Below are 22522 nucleotides of genomic sequence, written 5' to 3'. Positions count from 1 at the left end.
TAAGCATTTTGTACTCTAATAAAAAAATCACACAAAACACAACGATTCTCTAATAAAAATCTCTTAGTTCATACTCAAGATCGTTGATTATGGAATTAAGATATTTAGAGTTTGTTTACGTCTCATTATTAAATTATAAAAAAAAATTATTTTTTAGTGTATTTGATAAATTTTTAATAGTAAAAATAAAAATAATTAACAAAAAAATTTAGAAATTATAATTTATATTTTTTTAAAATATTTTTATTTAACAAGCTGTAATTTACATCTTTTTTTAAAAAGATCTTTTTTTCTTAAAAAAAGATATTTTTTATATAATAAATAAACAAAAAGTATTTTTATTTTTTTTATTTAAACATAATTAATAAATAAATATTTTTTTATATAAAATATTTAAATATAAAATTATTTTTATTTTTCTAACATATTTAAAAAAAATTTCTTAAAAACTCATCGCAAACCCTTAATATCACAAGTTCCGGCCCTTTATTAATCCCACGTTGTCTATTTTATATACGAAGAGGGTGCATCTTTCCCATCGTAATTCGTAACCTATGGTTGTTATCAAAATGAGGCCTAAAATAATGAATTTGTTGCCCATCTTTCACACTCTTGCGAGGATTTGGATCTTCTAAAGTTTGAATTTTACTTTAGAATTTTACTTTAGAGAGTAAAGTGTGATCTTCTACCCTTGAATAGTTTCTCTTTCATATTTATTATTGGTCCCACCTATAAAATTAATGATAAAAGATCACACTTTACTCTCTAAAGTGAAATTCAAACTTTAGAGGATCCAAATCCCTCTTGCGAGGTTCCCAAGTAGCATAATGGTCATTACTCATTAGCATTTGCTTTTAACCATAGCAAGCAGAAGCTAAGAAAGATAAACACAGTCACTGACAAATAAATTTAAAAATTTTATCAAGCACAAAATATATATAATATAATAATAATTTTTATAATTATATTATAATATTATAAAATATGATTATTTTTTAAATTATTTAATTAATAAATTAAAATAATAAAATAATAATTTAAAATAATAACAAATAATTTAAAATTTTATTTTTTTAAGTTTTATATTTTAAAAAGATTGAATTGTCAATACAATTAAATATCTTTTTTTATGTATGTCACTAAATAATTATTTAAAAATTCATCTTCCATACAGTACAATTACGAAGTCGATTCTTTATGATGTTCATAGTAGAAAAAGTTCTTTCAACTGATGCAGTTGTTACGGGCAAAACTAAAACTAATTTCAAAAGAAGAAACACTAATGGATAAACAATATTTTTTCGAGTCTCAATCAAGAAATAGCACAATTCCATTTAAATCTAAAAATTTATCATCAGAACGCATATTTAGTATGAAGTCACAAGTTGACTGTCAAGTGCCAAAAGTTGAGTGGAAGAAAATTCTAATGGATAGAATTAATTTAACTAGATCAACTTTTCCTTATCAATGCAAAAAATGAGTGTCTTTGATTCAAATAAGCTATGCAAAGAAGCAATTTAGTATTCACCTCTGTAAAATGATTATTGAGTTCTTGAAATTGTCTATTAACTACTTGATAGAATATCTCAACTTGAAAATGATGCAAATTTGATATTTTGAGCTTCGCGTCTTGATCTTCTTTGTGACACAAATATATCATCTATGATTGGAACAGAAATATTATGTTTGTCACAAAACAGTGAGACTTCGTCAAGTAAAAGTGACCAACCATTATCTCTTATATTTTGCAACCGTTGCTTAGACACTTTGACTAATGCCATATGATTTACAATGTCTTGATCATTCATTTGTAATGCTTGAGATAACTCATTAGTAACTCCCAAGATATTTTTCATCAAGTGCAAGTTGAAAATGAATTCAAAGAATTGAATGACATTCAATAAATGACATGATTCAGCTCTTTGTTTTGAATTATTTCCATCTTCCTCAACATATTCAAGAACATTAACCACGGAAGGAAATAAAAAATTAATCTAAGTATAGTTCCATAGTGTGAATCCCATCTAGTGTCCCAACTCTTTTTAAAGATGTTTCTTGATTCAAACCATACCCACTAAAAATTTCTCCACTTTTTAAAGCTTCAATTGTCTTAATCATCTGACTATCACGAAGCATATCTCTTAATTTACACGAAACTCCAATAACATTGCACAGATTGGTTAACAAATTAAAAAGTAAAGCAATTTCAACTTATTTCTTTGCAACCGTTACGAGAACTAACTGAAGTTGGTGGGCAAAGCAATGTACATAGAAAGCATAAGAATTTTCTTTCAATATCAAAGTTTTCAAACTATTAAATTCTCCATACATGTTACTTGCACCATCATATCCTTGTCCACGTACTCTTGATAAACTTAAATTGCATGTTTCTAATAATGACTCCAATGCTAATTTTAGAGATAAAGCATTAGTATTAGAAATATGAAAAAGACCAAGAAAATGCTCCCTAACTTGTCCTTCTTTATTCATACCTTAGCAAACTGACATTTGCTCCTTAATAGAAATGTCGTGGGCTTCATCAACCAAAACAGTAAATAATTCATCCCATGATCATCAACAATAATTTTGTTGTTTCCCTTGCAGTAGCTCTTACAATGTCATTTTGGATTGAGGGTGCTATTAGTTTAAGATTCCCACGAGCATTTTTGAAAGTACGACCAATCTCTTCATTATGTTGCGCAAGAAAGTTTAGAAGTTCCAAAAAAATTTTTTGGTTAACAAAATCATCTGTCTTATCATTACCACGAAAGGCCAATCCTTGTCGCAAAAAAAATCTAATACAATCAATTATTGCTGTCAAGTAAATTTGATAATTCTTTTTATCTTACTCAGATTTTTTTTCAATAGCAGCAGTGATGTGTTGTTTTAGTCTCATTAGTGCTTCACATTTTCTCCAAACTTGATTATGAGCGCTATCATGAATTTCAACATGAATTTGTAGTCTCTCTTTTTTCCAATTTAAAAAGTCATTAGTTACAAAAACATCACCAGCTTCAGTCTCGGGTTTCATAAGATAACAACAAAGACAAAAAACATCTTTTGATATATTATACTCTAACCAGTTGCCATAGTCATCAAACCAATTATGATTAAATCTTCAAAAAGAAGAACCACAAGCAGTTTGCGGAAAATCATGAGTCCTTGGTTGACAAGGACCTTTTTGTAAATATGCACATCTAACTTTGTCTCTGTCATTCGGGTGATAACTTGAAATCTTTGGTCGTTGTCCTGGATCTACTATAAAACTCTCTACTTCAAATTCTGAAAATCTGCTTTTATTAGAAGAGGTCGATGAATTGTTTTGGGATCCAATCTCCAATGATGAGGTTCTTTTGAAATATTTCTCTATTACTAATAGGATAAAATTATAAATCTAAGTTAATTAATTAATAAAAAAATTCACAATTCTACACAAATTAAAAATTACAGTATAAAATTAAAAATACAAAATTGATAAACATATGTCATTCAAATTAATTTCCAACAACAACAACTAATAATATCCCAAATTCTTAATTCAAAATAAGTCAATACACAAAAATAATTAACAAAAAATTAATGAAACTAAATTTGCAATTACATCATCAGAACAAATTCAATCACAATTAACAAACCAACTATATCAATTATCAAACAACAATGAAGCAAATAAGTGAATAAGCAACGAAGCAAGCAGATATCGGTTTTGGTGAATCATGATTCATGAATGTACCAAGAGTAATCCAAAACTGAATCTAAACAGTTAAACTCTAGGAGGCAGAACCCAGTAGCGGTACGGCGCCTAGTGGCAGCAGACAACAGAACGAAGGCATTTTCTGCTAAAGACCGAAGAGAGAAGAAGATCACAGCTTGTCTTTGCAGAAGAAGAAGGAAGAACCGATCGCTGATGAAGAAGGGGAATTCATTTACACTTACGCAGAAGAAGGCAAAACCACCATTCCACCAGACGCGGCGCGGCGGTGATACAAAGAGAAACCGACGGAGCCATGCGGGACGGCGGGAGAATCGCGGCGCTGCAAGGAGAAATCGACAGAGCCAAGAGCCAGTGAGCCAATGAAACTGGTGAAGACTCTGCAGTGACTCTGGAGACAGGAGGGCAGAGACGTCAGTGGAGAGAGCCATGACACTAGCTGAGACGCGGAGTGGCGGCACGCGGCAGCAAGCCAGCAATGGCTCTGGTCTTCGAAGACAGGAGGGCGGATTGCGGAGGCTGGAGTAGATGAAGAAAATTGAGGGAGAAAAAGAAGGGTTAAGGATTTGATTTAGGATGGAGTCAAAAAGAACTATTCAGTAATTTTTGAAATTTTACTGGGGACAACTACCCCCGCTCCTGAATGAATACATCCGTCTCTGAATATAGTCGACATACCACCAAATGAGATATTTCAAAATACCTCACCTTTTCTAGTTTATGATTTTACTTAGAAAAACTTTTGGAGCTAACAATTTTTAGTGTTTTTTGTCGTTATTTAATTTGTATAAATATTAAATTATTTTTAATAAATAAATTTTACACTTAAAATATATCTTAATATCTGAAAACAAATAATTAAAGTTGCATTGGAATCTCTCTCATGCAAACAAATAATTAAAGTTGCATTGATTTTATTATATGTTCAGGCATGACATATGTCAAACATTAATTAGCATGCTAATATAGAATAAGGAATCTTCAATTCCGAACCAATAAAACTCTTTTCTAGAGGTTTATTTATTAATTAATTTAATTACCTAAGAATGCAAGCCATGAAGAAGGTAATGGCAGGAAGCATGTTGGTCATGGCAGCAGCAAAAGTTGCTGTTGTGTACTTCATCCCCAAAAAATACAAGTTCTGATCAATAACTGGCCTGTTATCATAATAATTAACAAATAAGAATAACAATAATAATATTACATGAGAGAAACTAAAATAAAATAAATAAATAAATATTGTGTTGTTTATGGAGGAAATTAAACTAAAATTACTCTAGGATGCTGAGTGCCACTATCTTCATGAAGATTGAAAATGTCATTTTAGGCCTCACTTTCCTGTTTAAAAAAAAAGAAAATATTTAAATATTATCAAATTAAGACAAACTTGGAATAAAAATTATTAGAGAATGAGTACTTGTCAAGGAAAAGAGCAAAAGGAGCTATGGCGAAGAAGGCAACGAGGTGGCGATAGACGACGAGGACGTAGTTGCTCATCCCTTTGTTCATAGCAGCTTTGGATAGAACATCCATGCCTGCAAATCCAAACTGAAGAAAAGTAACAGCTATGAATGGCTTTGACCTTTCGTACCAATTACTGCTACTCTCCATGATGAACATACAACTCAGCTGCGCCACAACAATATCACAACATACATTCATATTCATAATGCTTATTATATACAATGCAAGTTGAGGGTGACGTACCAATATCAGTGCTCAGTTATTTGACGTGTTTCATCACTTTTACCCCTAAATAAGGCCTGACTTTTTGTCTTCTCATGTTTACGCAAAATTATATTCAATATAATTTGATTTTTTATATATTCTTAGTATGCTCAAAAAATTCAATGGAAAAAAGCTTAAATCTTAAGTTTAAAAATAGAAATAGGTTAGGTGGACTGTTAGGAATCTAAATATGTGTTTGATTTGGCCTAATATATTATAAGTAGAAAAATTGTTGGGACAAAAAATATTTAGTATTTTTGGTTATTATTTAATTAGTACAAATATTAAATTATCTTTAACAAATAAATTTTATTAATTTATATATTTAAATTCTAAAAAAAATATAAATACAAACTGTATTAATTTATGTGTATAAAATTTTAGTAAGTATAAATATAAATTATACATTTTTATGTATAAAATATCTATAAAAATAAATACAAATTATTACTGACTAAATATTGACAAAAAATAATAATATTTACTAGTCATCCAACAATATTTTTTACTTATTCTAAACAAAGGTAAGTTACTTGTTACCACACAATCTAAAACTCAAGGTTCTGAAAATCGGATCGAACCGATCGGTTCGACCGGATTAACCGATAATCGGTCCTCTGACGGGTCCGATCATCCTCAAAAACCAGCCTGCAAAAAACCGATAAAAAAACTAGACAAACCGGTAGATAACCGGTGAACCGGATGAACCGGACCAATTTTTTTAAGGCCCGGTTCGCTGTTTAACATAAAACATCAACACTGTAGAAAAAAAATGGAAAGCCCAAAACGACGCAACACCCTCCTCACCCCTTTCCTTCCTCATAAACGAATTGAAACAAACCCTAGCAGCCACCTTCTCTAGTCACCACTCACCTCACCTCCTCAACCCTGATTTCCTCTTCTAGCTTCCTCCAACAAACTCCACTGTCACTACCACAATCGACGCCGAATCGGAGCTTCTGTCAGCGGATCGAAGCAGCTGCCAGCGGCGTCATCGTCTTGAACTCTGAACTCTGAAGCTTTTGGCATCGCGAACGTCTACTCAGCCCTGTTCTTCTCGCCGTCGCAAACGTGCTTGTTCTCCTCGCCGTCATTCTAGTGCCTCCAGAAGCTTCCTTCCTCCAACAACAAGTTCACCTACAACTGCGACAACCACACCTTCAACTTCCTTGTCCATAATGGCTTCATTCGGTTCCTTTTTTTCTTTCTAGATCTGTTTTCTCTGATTCAATTTTGTGTATATATGTATGCATTTTTGCTCATATGGTTGTTAGGTGAAATTCTCATTGTGTTTGAGTGATTTGAAATGCTGCATTGTCGTTTCCTCTTTTGAGCTCACTGTCACCATCGTTCCTCTCTCGCCGTGTCTCCAGTAAGCCGATGCTTCTTTAGTTTCGATTTCTAAGATTCTGGCTTCTGAGTTGATTTTTTGTACTAGATTCTGAATTGGGATTGTGCTCTGAGTTGGGTTGTTGCTTAATGGGATTCTGAATTTAGTTTGGATTGTTTCACCTAGTTTTTCTGTTTCTGGATTTGGAGGTTGAGTTGTCTGTATTCTGAGTTTTTGTTGTTGAAAAGCATTGAATTTGTTGAACCTAGTTAGGGTTTGGTTAGTTATAAGAGGCTTGTTGCACAATAAGAGATTTCATCAATGTGTTATTCAATTGAATTGTATATTAACAGCCCAAAAAGGGATAATTGAATTGTATAAGAGAATTGACGTTGAATAATTAGCCTTGCCTTGAGAATGTAGCCTGCAAGATCTTTAATTTTTTGCAGTTTGAGTGGAGATTCTGCCTCAGTTAGTTGTTTTAAAGTCGTCAATAAATTTAACTCAATCTGAATATTATCAATGAACTTTTCATCTTCAATTTTTATTATATCTTAAATTTTATTAAAAATTTTTTATTTAAAAATTAATGAATTTAAATATATAAAATTATATATTAAATTTTTAATAATTTTATTTAATATTTAATTAAACCGATTAAAGTCAGTTAAACTTCGATCAAACTACTGAACCAATAAACCAGTTGTCTCACCAATTTATTAATCAGTCCGGTTCTCGCAACCTTGCTAAAACCGAAGAAACTATCCATTTTGCATAATTGCTATGTTGAAATTGCCGATAGATACGTAATTATGTAATGATTTCAATCCCACAATAAATTGCATTGAAAATTTAATTTATATTTCAACCGACAATAAATTATTGTAACAATATGCGACCTCATTTTCTTTTTGTAATAATAAGTTTATGTACGCTCACTCTTTTTCTACGTCTTCTTTTTTATACCTAATTATTTATCTGCGTCGTCTTTAACTTCTTTTTTTATTGCGTCTTCTTTTTCTTCCTTTTCTTTCCTCTGTCTTCTTCCTCCTTTATCTTCTTTTGCAATATCATTATGCATCTTCCACTTCTTTGTTCTGTTTATCTTTTTTTTTTCCAGTTTCTTTCTCTAAAAAAAAAACCAATAAGAAGATTAGAAAAAAATTAAAAAAACAATTAAGAAATTTAATAAAATAAAAGATAAATAAACTACGAAAAACAAATACATACATATTTTGTCTAGATATTGTGTTATAATAAAGAAATTTGTATGTTGTTTATGAATTTTGACCACTAGAGATTTATTTTTTGCATTATGTGTCATCCTATTGTGATTCCTTTGTCACGATTAATATTTTAGTGTTATTTTTGTTTCTAATAATTTTTAGTTGGTTAAAAAAATTTTCGAGTAACGATTAATAAATTTTCTATGTTATGGTTAAAAGATTTCTGTGCTATTATTCTATTTTAAGTTTTTTCAAACTCTCGTCCTCTTTTCTCTCCTTCTCCTTTTTTTATTCTCTCATAATTTTTTTTATTTCATCCTCTTAAAACAAAATTAAACAAAAAAAAATATATATTATAATAACACTAGAAAAAGGAGAAATAATAAAAACAAAAATACAACAACAACCTCAACAATAGAAAGAAGAGAAAAAAACACACACAGAAAAACAAACACGAAGAAAAAAAATACGCGATTGGTGTGCGTGATTTTTATTTAATTTAGACTAAACTTTTTTTATTATTCATGATATTTTTCAAGGACTAATTCGTATTTCGTACCATATGTTTGGTAAATTTAGGCCTAATTGTCGCCAGTTTCCCAAGTAACTTGAGGGTTATTAGCATTGCTCTTAACCATAAGGTCCTTGGATCGAAACTGGCACACAGAGGAAGCAAAGAAAGCAAAATCACCAAATGAGGTATTTCAAAATACCTCTCCTTTTCTAGTTTACGTTTTTATTTACTTATTCTAAAGAGAAAGCTACTTGTTAGTTGTTACCACACAATATAAAATTCTAAAAAAAGTAAGAAACTATTCATTTTGTTTAATTGCTTTGTTGAAATTGTTCATAAATATGTAGTCATTTCAATCCCACAATAAATTGTTGGTAATAATATTTCAACCCACAATAAATTGTTAATAATATGTGACCTCATTTTCTGATTTAGGGTTCACTCATCTTGAACCCATAATGTATCAAATAGTTTTAATATTAATTTTAGTGGTCCACTTAAACATCCAAATTGGAATTGTGATATATAATAAATAATGGTACATTATTAGAATTGCAACTAAGAATCTTAAATTTGGTACTCAAATAGAGGCTAGTAACAATTACCAAGACAGTTGTCACAACCACCAACTTAAATACATGAAAACAACAGAATAAATTAAATAAATAAATAATAGGCAAAATTCTTAGACCATCCATGATGGAGAAAAATTCCTAGATCCTCCATATAAATCTTGTGATTTGAATGCTTTCGGTTGATGAAACAAATAATGGAACTAATAGAGATTGATGGTGAACCAGGAATTGTTGAGAGGGTAGAAAAATAAACATGATTTCCACCATAGAAAGAAGCAAGAAATTATCCTAAAATGAAGTTAGTAATAGAAAATTAATTTTATTTTCTTCCGTACCTTTTTTTTCTCTACATCCCAAATTTACAAGCCAACTACTATTGTGAGATCCAACTTTATAGTATTATGTACGTAACTCATCTATTCTTTTTAGGTTTTGGGGGGTGCATCAAAAAGGGGACAATAACATCAAAGGATCCCCAAAAAGTGCATATTTACATCACAGGTACTTGCCTCCCTTTGTATTTTCTTCTCCATTACCTTTGTCATCTCATGTTGCAGCAGAGTGGTTTTCCTTGCTGTTGCAACTTATCCCACATACAAGTCATTTGCCGCGGTGATTGGTAGTGTGCCGTGTAGTAGTCGTCGATGCAGCCGAACTGGCAGAACTTCAAGCTGTGTATGTACTCTACCGGCCTTGTGCTGTTGAATTGCTCTACCCACGTTCCCATGCTCACGTCCTCCATTTTAAATAACTGTAACGTATCAATGAACATGAATATGTGTGTAAACTAGGGCACAGTAATACTAACATGCACAAAAGATTATTTGTTGATTGGGGTGGGGGGAATAAATAAAAATGTTTTTATACATAATACATTTTATCCCTATACTAAGCCGACAAACGTATACATCCTATCTAATGGTACAAGAATGTACGTTATGTCGACTTGTATACCCGGATAGAGTAAAAACAAATAACATATCTCTCGGGGATAAAGGTGGGAACATACTTTTAGCCTACGCTTCTCGAAGTCGGAAACAATGAAGTGGGCAATGTCAGATGAGACTATGTAACCGGGTCCATTAGCATACGTAGGATACTCTTCCTCTAGCCATTCCTGCAAGATATGTAAAAACAAAAAAATAAGAGTTAGTAATGCTTCTATATAGAGAAGATGAGAATGCAGAGCCAGAAACACAAAAGAAATCAAGAGTATAAAATTTTATAATGTCATTGCATAAGATCTCCAAAACAGGGAACTTCAGCTTATTCATATTCAGACAAATCAAATTCAGGAACAGCTTATGAACTATAAACCCAAATGTTTCAATTGTATGAAAAAATGTCGCACAAGCATTACTCAGCAAGTCCATAATGAAGGTGGTATCTATTTCATTTCTCCAAATTCTCAAACAGAAATAATAAAACCTAAAAAGTAAAAACTGTGACAGTAAAGCAAAGATAATGGAAACGGTGAAGTCATAGGGATTTAACAACCGCCAATACAGAATCAAATAATGATTTATAACCGTACACTACTATATAATAAGTAAAAACTAAAAAACAGAGAAATCAAAAGAAAAGTTAAATGCCATAGTTTTGCAAAAATAGGAAAGTTATACCTCATACGTTACAGCCCATTTGCCATGGCGAAGAGGCCTGTGGTGGTAATTCATATTTCCCATGTAGAGACTTCTATCACTTTGAACTTTTCTTGCTTCGCTTATAACAGAATCTACTCTAACAAATGTGTCATCATCACACTTCATGATATACTTAGCAGCCACTGTACGAATCTGCAAAGAAGTATGTTCAATAACGACCAACAATGTAGCAAGCAAAATGACTGGGTACAAATAACGGGAAAAAAAATGTATATATACAGCAACACTTTGTTCTGCTCCCATCACTCACCCCGTATTCACAGATAGCTATAGTCTTCAACACAACAAGGTCATAATGATCCATGTAGGGAACTATAATAATATCGCCAAAATACTCTGCTTCTTTCTTTATATCCAGATTTGTATCCTTCCTTCCGTGCTATCAAACGAGAAATGGAAAATTTGTAACATCAAAAATTTACACACATGTTGACATTTTATCATTATTTGGGCGCAGAGGGTTCCATTTACTCTTACCAATGCGACAAAAAACCGAGCCACAACATGCGAAGATTTGATTAGTTTGTGTTGCATCCAGGACTTCCTCACGGCCATCCGTTCGGCAAAATGGTTGCCAGCAGAAAGGATGCCAATGAAGAGCTCCACATTCGTATTGAGAAGAGGAGGAGCTTTCCACTGAGGAATAACTTCAAGATGCATCTGTGGAGCAAAGCTAGGATGCGACGTAGGCAAAGAAGCGGCAAATATGGAGTGCACATCAATGTCCCCATTTATGGATAGTCCAGTAGCATCCTCGAGAGCAAAGCCCTGCAAAATGTGAATATCACATTATACTACTTAAGACAACACCAAAAACACATAGTAGAAAGATATAAGATTAATGTACTTACTGTGCGATAGGGAAAGGACGTCACATGCCTCCCATCGACACTAATATGATAACCTTCCAAGCCGGCACTTATGGTAAGAACAAACAGTTTCCCCTCTGCAAAAGGATATGGCCAGTCAACAGTCACCTCCTTCTTTCGCCCTATGAGTCTGTTCAACCACCATGTTGCCTTCCACTCTTCCGAGTGGCTGTCATCATCTAACTCAAGTTCTATAACTTTTATGTTAACATTTTTCAGTTCACAATGATTCTAGATAAAATTTGTTGTCAAAGATTAATACTAAGAATTTTTTTTTTTTTTTTTTCCCTTCTTTGTTCTAAACTTCTAACTCACACCACAGACCATAAATAAAGTGAATTTGGAAATATACAAACCATCTCCATTTACCAAAACTACTAGATTCATCACATATCTTCAAATTTAGTCCACAAAAATTCAGTCACATTTCAAACAACCCAAAAAAAAAAGGGACTCACTGCCCACCCAAATCAAACTAAACCAAACGAAACACAAATTTACCATTTTGGCAAACATTCGATCCAAAAAAGAAATAAAAAACACCCTAACTACCAGCCATTCTCAAAAACCACATGAAAACCAAACCGCCAACAAGAACAAAACAAAAACACGCACTCACCAGTTTCCTCATCGGCACGTGACTTCCATCCCTCGCACCTCTGAGCATTCCCCCATTGCATTCTATAGCACGTGTTCATCTCGATCACAGGCTTGCCGCTCCAGTCCCCCTTGACCCTCGGATTGAAATGCAAGATCCTCGGCGGTTCCTCGTTCTCAACGGCCTTCAAACCCTGAAGCTCCATCATGAACTGCGAAACCATAACCGCTTCATCCCCTTCCTTCACCACCGCTATCTTCGGGTCCCTCTCCGCATGTGCCCACCTCGGCGTCCCAACCACCGTCACGTGCGACCACAGCGTCATCCCGCACGGCAATACCATCACACCCTTCTTGAATTCCGGCCCAGAAACCGAAACCGAATTCGGGCACTTGTCCGACCCGTTTTCGACCCGGAACCTACGAGCAGCGGATTCCACTTTCCCCGATTCAAGATCCTCCCACAACCTCCTGCCGGCGACCCAGGCTTGCTTTGCGACCTTGTGAAGCTCAGAGAACTCGCCGTTGAAGCTGTCATTGAAGCTCAATGTGGACACTTTGGGGGAAGGGAAGAAAGTTCTGTTTTTGGGTTGGAATTCGGGTCGAGTCGGCTGGTATTCGGGTTCTGCGAGTGGGACTGGGAATGCGTCGCTGAGGAAGACGAAGGTGGTGGCTCTTTCGGTGGAGGAGACGGTGGCGGCTCTGAATGCGAGTGGGATTTCGAAGGTCATGAAGAGGAGGTAGATGAGCATCACCGCCATGAAAACTTGGAGCAAGGTGAGCCTGTTGGGAAGAAGGAGCGGTGGCAGTGGGTCCAGTAGCTTCCCCCTATTCATGGTGGTTAAAGTTTGAAACTTTTCTGTGTTGGGGTTTTGATTTTGGTTTTTTCTTTTTTAATAATTGGGGTTCTATTTGTCTTTTTTTTTCCGGGTGTTTGTTCAGCGGTTTTGGAAGATTGTTAACCCTAGAGAAAAGAATGCACTTTTGGAGCGGACAAAGGAATTCGAAGAAGAAGTTGGGGAAAAAAATAGAAAAGAAAGCTCGTTTGCTGCTTCTTCTCCTTGTTCTAATCACATGAAAGTTATTGCAGCAAACAGAGAGAAAGCGAATGAAAGCTTTGTTTGTTGTGCTGTGCGATCTTTATATAAAGTTTGAGATTTGTTTACTGCTTTGAAAATTCTTTTTAAATTGTTTACTATATAAAATATAACTTTGAAGAATTTAATTTGGATGCATGACTTAAAAATTCCATTGCGGTTTGATGCTATTTAAGTATTTATTTATTCTTGATTCAATTTTTGGGACATGAAAACGACGCCGTCAGAAGTAGTGGGGACCACATGAACTAAATGTTATGCGCCACACATAGATATCATAGCCACAACCCACGATTCAGAAACTCGGAATCTTTAATCTAAATTAAAATAAAAATAATCAGAATCTTTTACACTTGAATTTAACTAAATTTATGCTTTGTTTGGGTGGAAGATGGAAAATAAAAGAAAAAAAAATAAGAAGAAAGAAAACAAGAGAAAAAGTTTATTTTTTGAAAAAGTATATAAAACTAAAAGGTTATCGGCCAAAAACTAAACAAAACTACATTAATTTATATTAATAATTGATTTTAAATTTTTAAAATTTAAAATTTAAAAAATTTAAAATTGATTAACTAAACTTAATTAAAACCTATAAAAACATTCTTCTTCTTTCTCACATTAATCTACTCACCTCTAACAATCACACACAGACCTCTCTCTCTTTCACCGTTTGTCTCTCTCCGCCTCCCCACCGCGACCCACTCCTCCGATCGCTTCTGTTTTCAGTCAGAATTGTCTTTACCAGATCGAGAGCTCGTGAACCTTATGTTCAGACTCTCACCCTCGGACCCGTCAATCATCCTAACAATCACACACATAAACCTCTCTTTCTCTCACCGTCAGCCCCTCTCCGCCTCCCCACCGCGACCCACTCCTCCGATCGCTTCTGCTTCCAGTCGGAACTGTCTTTACCAGATCGGGAGCTCGTGAACCTTATGTTCGAACTCTCATCCTCGGACCCGTCAACCATCCCTATCGCAATTCGTCCTCAAGTCCATGGCTCGCACAGGCTGATCGTATGTCTCCAGCTCGTCGTTCTCGTGTGACCAGGGAAGAAGCAGCGCCGCGAGCTCCATGGATCCTTGCTATTGGCGTTGTGCGAAGAACCGGGCTGCAGACCCTTAGGGTGCTCCGCTTGCAGCAACCTGAGTTCTCCTGACCCGATTCACCTTTGCTGGCAGCCCCATCGCTCCTTGTTGCTGTCTCCCAAAAAAGTCTTGGCCCAGCAGCATTTCTTGGCCCAGAACGGTTACAATTCTTGTTGGCCCAAGTTTGCTTTATGCCAGGGAAGAAGCTTGGAGTAACTCGGTGAGGGTAGTGTGGAGGTCAAAGGCAATTATTAAAGGAGTCATTCAACAATTACAGAAATATAAAAAAATATTCATTTAATATGAAAAAAAAAACATCCTAATACTTAACAAAAGAAACATTCAGTTATATTTTAACAAAAATAATTAAATATCTATAAAATTTAAAAAAATTATGAAATTCTTAAAAAAATAGAGACATTCACATTTGCAATACAAAAAAAATTCGAAAAATATATAAAAGAACATCCATTTAGTATGAAAAAGAAACATTTTGATACTTAACAAAAGAAACATCCATATATATTAACTCGTAGAAATTTCGGATTCACCAAAAGTATTTTGGCTGGTTTTTTGCTAATACCCTTTTGGTTCCCTAGCATTGCTTTTATTTTTTTTATATTGTTTGGATGAAGAGAAAATGAGTGGAAAGAAGGATAGAAAAAAAATTATTACCAAATAAAATTACATTAATACTTTTCATTTTTCTTTTACTTTTTTTAATACTATGGATATATTAGTAATTTGACTTTCATTTTAAAATCATCATCTATTTTCATCGCAAGTTTGAGAGAAAAATTTGGAGTGAGTCCCACGCCAGTATTTTTTCTTTCTTTCCAATTTCTATTGTCATCCAATCAAAGAAAAATGAAGTTTTCCATCAATTTTCCTTCCTTGCATTTTTCTTCCTTGCATTTTCCATTGATCCAAACAGTGCGTTAAAGGAATTAAGTATGGAATGTAAATTCTTTTCTGAAAATACTAATAATAATAATAACAAGGAAAGAAGGAAGGAATGTAACTAAATTAAATTATGGCCCAAATTCTTTTTCAGTTGTATGGTAAGGGTTAGACAAGATTCGGTCCAACCAGATCTAAAATATAGTTTAATGAATTTGTGTTTTTTTATATTTCGTATTGTTATTTATTTTTTAATCTAATTTGAACAGTGTCTGATTTTTTTATTTTTCATCTTTTATTTGTATAAAAAGTTATTTTTAATTTAAAAAAAAGAAAAACAAGAAAAAAATAAATTTTTCGATTCTTTCTTGCCTTATACCATTAACTGCATGACACTTTTTCTCTTTTTCTCTCATTTTCGCTATGTTATTCTTACTCTTAAACCCTAATCCTTCAACTCCGATTTCTTTCCTTTAGTTTGTGTTTCTCTTTAAGTTTGGCTATTCTTCCAATATTGGTCTGCTCTCTTTCTTTCTCCAAACTAGATTTTATCTCTCATTGGTTTGCGCTCTTCTTCTTTGGGTTACATTCTCGGTCTTGCTGGCTTGGTCTCTATTTCGGTAAATATAACGAGTTTATCTAAATTTTAAGATGTTGGATATTTGGGTTTAGGTGTTCTGTGCTTTAATACGTGATTTTTATGTAGTGTTGTCAGACTTGCCGTGAATAAGAAAAGAATGACGGTCGCCAAAGGCAACAAGAAAACCGACAAGAAAAAAGGTGTCAAAGACTCTAAGAAATTATAGAGGCCACTGAGTACTTTCTTCGTTTTCATTTAATTGTCAATGTGCTATTCTCTTTCCACTTAATGTTGTTCACCTCAAAACTTGTTGTCCATACATTAAGGTAATTAAATAATTTTTTGTAGTTATTTCTTAAATTATTTTTTCTACTATATATTTTTCTTAAATTAAATCATCTTAAATTATGCATTGTTACAAATGACTATCCCTTCTATGATTGAATTACTGTTCTGAAAATAAGTATTAAAATGTCAAATAATAATTTATAATTTATGTCTCTTTTTCTTATTTGGTGATTTAAGAAAATTAGTCTTTTTTATTTGTATTTTTTAATTTGATATAGTTTAAGTGCTGCTATTTTTCATGTGAATGAGGCTAAGTTATATATGCTTCTTGACTTCTTGCGGATTTTTATGCTTGCTTTCTGTTCTGTAAAGCATTAATGTTTACTTTGACAGAAAAATAAAGAAGCCTAGGAAATAGTTCAAGAATTTTATCTTTAAAAAAATTATCATCAAAGTCTAATTTCTCAAAGAAAAATGATATTTTTGTAAGTATGTTTGATTTTAGATACTATATTTTTTTTTTTATGATTTGCAATATTTAGTTTTGTTTGTTAGAAAAGAGAGTAGGAAAGAAACAGTTTCTCGATATGGTGCATGTTGTAGGTCCTTATATTTTGAGAATGCATTTATCAGAGTTCTAATGGTTTGTTTCAATTCCTTTTAGAGAAACTAAGTAACAATGTGATGTGTGAGCATCATTAGTGTCTTTTCTATATGATTTATGGAGTATTTCGTTGATTTGTTAGAGGATTTCAGTGAACTTTATCCCAACAGATGCTACTTTGAGTTGTTGTGGTATTATATTGATTACAGGTAGCATTCAAGTGAGATTTGGCAGAGTTTAGAAAGAAGAGGAACAAGAGAAGACGATACTGCCACTTTGGCACTAAACACTACCTCACCAATGTCTAGCGCCGGAACCTTAGAACTTCAATTTCAATTCTGGAAAAGTGGCGTTAAATGCCACGACTCGGCATTTAGCACCGAGAGCCTCGTAAATGTGCAAAGTTTTCTGGACAGTTTGGCGCTAAACGCCGCCTCACCGGTGTTTAGCGCCGGAGCCATTGACACGCGTGCAAGGGTTGCTGTATGGGTGGCGCTAAACGCCCACTCACCGGTGTTTAGTGCCGAGAGCGTGAATTAGAATGGGGACCACACGCGTGCAACAAATCAACGGAAGGCTTGGAGATTGGATTTTTTTATCAAAACACAATTAAAAAAGATATATTTAGGTTTTTATTTAAGTTTTAAATCAACTACAATTAGGACTATAAATAGGATAGATATCTGACCTCGCGGGGACTTCTCATCGGCTATTCTTCATTCCGCAATTTACACTTTTCACTCCTAGGTTTTTCTCTGCACTATAAGCCACTAAACGTCCATTGTTAAGGTTAGGAGCTCTGTTACTTTAATGGATTGATAATTATTTGTTCTTCTACACTTGGTTAATGCATTGATTTATGTTTAAGAAGTGGTTTTGTTCTTCATCCTATGGATTAATGTGCATTGGAAAATAACTCTAATCTAAATTGAATTCTTTTGAATAATGAAAAAGTTGTATCACTAGAATTACAACTTGAAATCATCTTCTCACAACTCCTTAACTATCTGGATTTAATATGATACGTGACATATAATTGCATCATTTTTAGGTTCTTAGGATTTGTGTGGCTTATAAATCAGAATTTGAATTTAACCCTCTAATACAATTGATTGATCAAGGTATTCACGGTTGGTTGGATTAGAGGATATTGAATTGCCTAGGAATAGGAATCCAATCACTTACAATTTTCCATAAATTCAATCTTTGCATGATCAAGGTAGTTGACATTGAATGTTAATCTAGAAATTTAAATATCTCCAAAGCCTTAACTCCACTCTCATAGTATTTTCTCAACCATTCACTATTTACTTTTTTTAATTTACTCTCTTTTATGCTATTTGACATTCAAAACTCTCATTTTAACCTATCTAACTAGAACAATTAATTAATTATTACTTGCTTAGTCCATTAATCCTCGTGGAATCGATACTCACTCACAGTGAGTTTATTACTTAGTACGACCTGGTGCACTTGCCGATAAGTTGTGGTTTGAAATTCTGCACCAAAATTTTTGGCCCCATTGCCGAGGATTAACTGTGATTAACAACTACCAGTTGATTAATTGCATATATTAGACTTTTTTCTTGTTTTATTTTTGTTTTTGTTTTTATTTTTCCCCCTTTATTTTCGCCACTTAGTTCTTATTTACTTTAGTCCTTTTCTTTAATTTTCGAGTGCTTTATAGGGATTCTCTTCACTTTGACTTTGAGAATCCTAATTTTTCTTGTTTCTAGTTGTTTATACAGAGAAACAGAAATCAAGAACCTCTTTTGTACGATCCTGAGATTAAGAGAACTCTTTAAAGACAAAGGAAACAAGCTAGAGCTCAGGAAGTTCAAGAAATCTTTGGAGATGAGTCTGAAGAGGAAGCTGAATTTAGTACGACTGATAATACTGAAAATCTTGTGGTCAATAACTCCAACAATGTCCCGCCAGTTAGAAGAACTCTGGGATTGTATACTAACCCCAATCCCAAAAATTGTGTTGGAAGTATAGTACCACCGGTTGTGCATGCTAACAACTTCGAGTTGAAGTCTCAACTCATCACTTTGGTCCAGTAAAATTGTCAGTTTAATAAAAGTCCATAGGAGGACCCCAACTTATTCATCTCTAATTTTTTGAGAATTTATGATACAGTCAAGACCAATGGGGTTCTGGTGATGTCTATAGGTTGCTGTTATTCCCTTTTGCTGTGAGGGACCGAGCTAGTTAGTGACTTGAGACACAACCCAAAGAAAGTATATCAACCTGGAAAGATTTGGTTAGTAAGTTCTTAACTAAATTCTTTCTGCCTCAGAGGTTGACTAAGCTGAGGACTGACCTTCAGACATTCAGAAAGCTTGAAGGAGACTCTTTCTACGAAGTTTGGGAGAGATACAAGGCTATGGTAAGAAAGTGCCCTCCGGACATGTTTGCAGACTAGGTACAATTACATATTTTCTATGATGGTATCACTCCGACTTCGAGACTTTCTTTGGATAATTCTACAGGAGGTTCTTTGGACATGAAGACGACTGATGAGGCCTTGGATCTGATAGAGATGGTAGCCAATAATCAGTACTCGTATTCTTTAGAAAAAATCATGAGAAAAGGTGTCATGGTGTTGGATACCCTAGATGCTATTCTTGCTCAGAACAAAGCTATGTCTCAGTAGATTAATGCCATCACTCAACACTTGGGAGGTATGCAAGTCTCATCTGTTGCTACCCAAGATACTTCTTATGACATGAGTGGTAGAGTATCTCAATTTAGAAGCTATGGCTATGAGCAACCTCCGGATGAACAGGTTAAATATATGGATAATTCTTTAAGATCACCTAATAACGATCCATTTTCTATGACATACAATTTGAGATGGAGAAATCACCCAAAATTTGGTTGGGGAAAACAGAATCAGAGGCAACCAAATTTCAACAACAATAACTCCCACCAAAATAATTTCAACCAGCAACATCAGCCTTCTCAATTAGACAATCCACCCCTAGCTTCTCAGAATACCTCAGCATTGGAAGCAGCCCTGGCAGAACTCTCTAAAAATAATAATAGTTTCATGTAGGAAACTAAAGCTGCACTTAAAAACTTAGAGGTCCAGATAGGGCAGTTGAGCAAGCAAGTTGCTGAGAGGCTTCCTAATACCTTTCCCAGTGATACAGTTCCAAATTCGAGGGAGGAATGTAAGACCATATGTGTGATAAGTAGAAGAATGGTGGATACTCAATCCTCTGGTGATGAGGGGCAAGCTGAAAAAGCTATGACGGAAGCCATGGACCTTGAGGGGCACGATCTCTCTCATTCTGCAGATGCCAAGATCGAGCCACCTAAGGTGAAGACTTCGGTGTCTGAGTACAAGCAAGCCTATAAACTCTTGGAGGTATTCAAGACACTACACATCAACAAGTCATTCATAGAAGTTCCTGAATAAATGTCGATGTATGTTAACTTTGTGAAGGAATTATTGTCTGAGAAAAGATCTTTAAAGGGAGGCCAAACAGTGGTGCTAACAAAAGAGTGTAGTGTGATCATTCAAAGAAATATGCCAAGTAAGAAGTCAGATCCTGGAAGTTTCCAAATCCCATGTACCATTAGAAACACCACCTTTACAGGAGCGCTATGTGATTTAGGGGCAAGTATCAATTTGATGCCGCTCTCTGTGATGACAAAGCTACAAATTCAAGAGGTGCACCCCACAAGAATAGCTCTTCAATTGGCGGACAAATCTATAAGACAGGCACATGGGGTGGTTGAGAATGTTTTGGTCAAGGTGGAAAAGTTCTTCCTCCCAACAGATTTTGTGATTCTTGATATGGAGAAAGATGAAAATTTTTCCATTATTCTAGGAAGATCGTTCTTAGCCACTGGGAGATCTCTCATTGATTTGGAAAAAGGTGAATTGATATTAAGAGTACATGATGAGCACTTAGTCTTTCATGTCTTCAAAGCCACATATCCCTCAAGTGAAGAGGAGTATTGTATGGATATTGAGCCCACTGATCAAATCCTCCAAGCATCACCTGATGGTATAAAACAGAAGTTGTAGTCCAAGCCTTCTATAGTGGAAACCAATACAATTTCCCCTAACATCAAACCTAAGTTTGGTGTTGTATATGCTACATCAATTCAAGAGGAAGCTCACAGAAAAAAAGTGCCAAAGGATTGGAGGAACAAGAAAATCTCCACTGAAGATTTCTCACCAGGATTGAAAGTGGTGTTAACTCACCATCTAACATTGCCTTATACAGTGAAGAGAATCCTCTCTCTTGAACATGTTGAGTTACTCCATGAGGATATACGGAGAAGATTCACAGTAAGAGGGGAGGAATTGAAGCAATATGAACAACCTCCTCCTTAACAACAATGAACCGTCAAGCTAGTGACGTGAAAGAAGAACTTGTTGGGAGGCAACCTAATGTTCTTAGTATCCTTTATTTACATTCTATTTCTTTTTTTTAAGCTCATAGTTTTCCTTATTTTTCACTTCAATTGAGTCATGCATTTTTAGTAACACAGGAACAGGTGCGCTTGGAGTGGTCTAGAGAACTCTTAAGAGGAGGAATTTGCTTCTGGTGCCCTGGAGCTAAACGCTGCGACCTGGGCATTTGGCGCCAGGAGGCACGCAACACGAGAAGGACCCACTGGCACCCTGGCGTCTAGCGCCATTGCTGGGTGTCTAGCACTAGGGGTAGAATTTTGAAGAATTTGATTCTGGACCCCTAAAATTTGGCGCGATCCTGGGCATTTAGCGCCCAGGTCGACGCAAAAACAAAAAAAAAGAAAGAAAGGGTTGGCGCTAAACGCCACTATACAGATATTTAATGCTGAGTGCATTACAAAGCATAAATTTGTTTCGGGAGGGTTGGTGCTAAACACCACCAACCCGGTGTTTAACGCCGAGTGCGATGAACCTCCCTCTCTTATTTTGAATTCAAATCTTTTGGGACCCACTCCCTTTTTCCTCTGCACAATCCCTCTTTTCCATGATCTTCTCACAATCCCATCACCCTCCTTCCCCAATATTCTCTCCCCTTTCCCATAACAAGCACCAACCCCCGACAATAACCCCACCACCCGTAACTCCCTTCCCCTCTTCCTTATTTCTTTCCCTCCCTTCCCTATAAATACCTTTTACCCTTTACCCAACTCCACCCACAATAACACTACATCCTCCTTTATCTTCTCATTCTTCTTCTTCCCCCCAAACTGCCCCTCACTCTTTCTCTCCTTTTCTTCCTTATTTCATCTCTTTCCCCCCACCACAACCACCCCCTCTTCTACTATACCCAACCTCCATTCCATCTTCTTCTTCGTCTTAAATCTTTTTCTTTTCCCTCTTTTTACACGCCCCAACCGTACCTTTCTCTCTCCCTCGTTGCTCTCTTTTATTTTGTTTGGGGACACGTAAACCTTGAAGTTTGGTGTTGCCGTGCCACTTTTTATCTAATTTTTGTTTCAATGGCAGCAAAGGGAGGAGAATCTTCTTCACAGGAGAGAAAAGAGAAGGAACCTCAAATGGCAATTTTGACTCAAATAGGTTCTCCTCTAAGTTGCATGAGAAACACCTTATTGAGATCACGAGCAAAAAAAAGGTAATCCCGAAAGTTAAGTTTGACCTCAAGCTGGATGAATATCCAGAGATTCGACAACAAATAGAAAGAAGAGGTTGACAACTGTTGAGAAATCTGCATACCGATGTGGGCCAGTTGAAGGTCCAAGAATTTTACGGTAATGCATGGATTACTTACAAAGACATT

The 22522-nt window shown here is 34.8% G+C and overlaps 3 protein-coding genes across 5 annotated transcripts; 1 reads left to right on the top strand and 2 right to left on the bottom strand.

Annotated features, from left to right (window-relative positions):
* LOC107641800 (WAT1-related protein At2g37460-like) lies at positions 4597 to 5525 on the bottom strand. Of its 3 annotated transcripts, XM_016345254.2 has the most exons (4): positions 5420 to 5525; positions 5130 to 5341; positions 4988 to 5050; positions 4597 to 4869 (listed from the first exon to the last, which is right to left on the bottom strand). In XM_016345254.2, exons 2-4 carry the CDS (start codon positions 5330 to 5332, stop codon positions 4749 to 4751), a joined length of 387 nt encoding a protein of 128 aa, XP_016200740.1. In that variant the 5' UTR covers positions 5333 to 5341; positions 5420 to 5525; the 3' UTR covers positions 4597 to 4748. The 3 variants fall into 3 exon arrangements, with proteins under 3 accessions (XP_016200740.1, XP_016200739.2, XP_020959145.1); XM_016345253.2 differs by lacking the exon at positions 5420 to 5525 and having other exon boundaries at positions 5130 to 5413; XM_021103486.1 differs by lacking the exons at positions 4988 to 5050; positions 5420 to 5525 and having other exon boundaries at positions 5130 to 5413.
* On the bottom strand, positions 9330 to 13367 carry LOC107643430 (hydroxyproline O-galactosyltransferase GALT6). The gene is made up of 7 exons (XM_016347075.2): positions 12199 to 13367; positions 11601 to 11797; positions 11227 to 11517; positions 11000 to 11128; positions 10708 to 10881; positions 10095 to 10202; positions 9330 to 9836 (listed from the first exon to the last, which is right to left on the bottom strand). The coding sequence occupies exons 1-7, from the start codon at positions 13049 to 13051 to the stop codon at positions 9627 to 9629; spliced, it is 1962 nt and encodes a 653-aa protein (XP_016202561.1). The 5' UTR covers positions 13052 to 13367; the 3' UTR covers positions 9330 to 9626.
* On the top strand, positions 20197 to 20811 carry LOC107640443. The gene has a single exon (XM_016343966.1). The coding sequence runs from the start codon at positions 20197 to 20199 to the stop codon at positions 20809 to 20811; it is 615 nt and encodes a 204-aa protein (XP_016199452.1).

This window comes from Arachis ipaensis, chromosome B05 (assembly GCF_000816755.2).
Source record: "Arachis ipaensis cultivar K30076 chromosome B05, Araip1.1, whole genome shotgun sequence".
NCBI lineage: Eukaryota > Viridiplantae > Streptophyta > Magnoliopsida > Fabales > Fabaceae > Arachis > Arachis ipaensis.
This window is presented reverse-complemented; position numbering and strand designations above follow the sequence as displayed.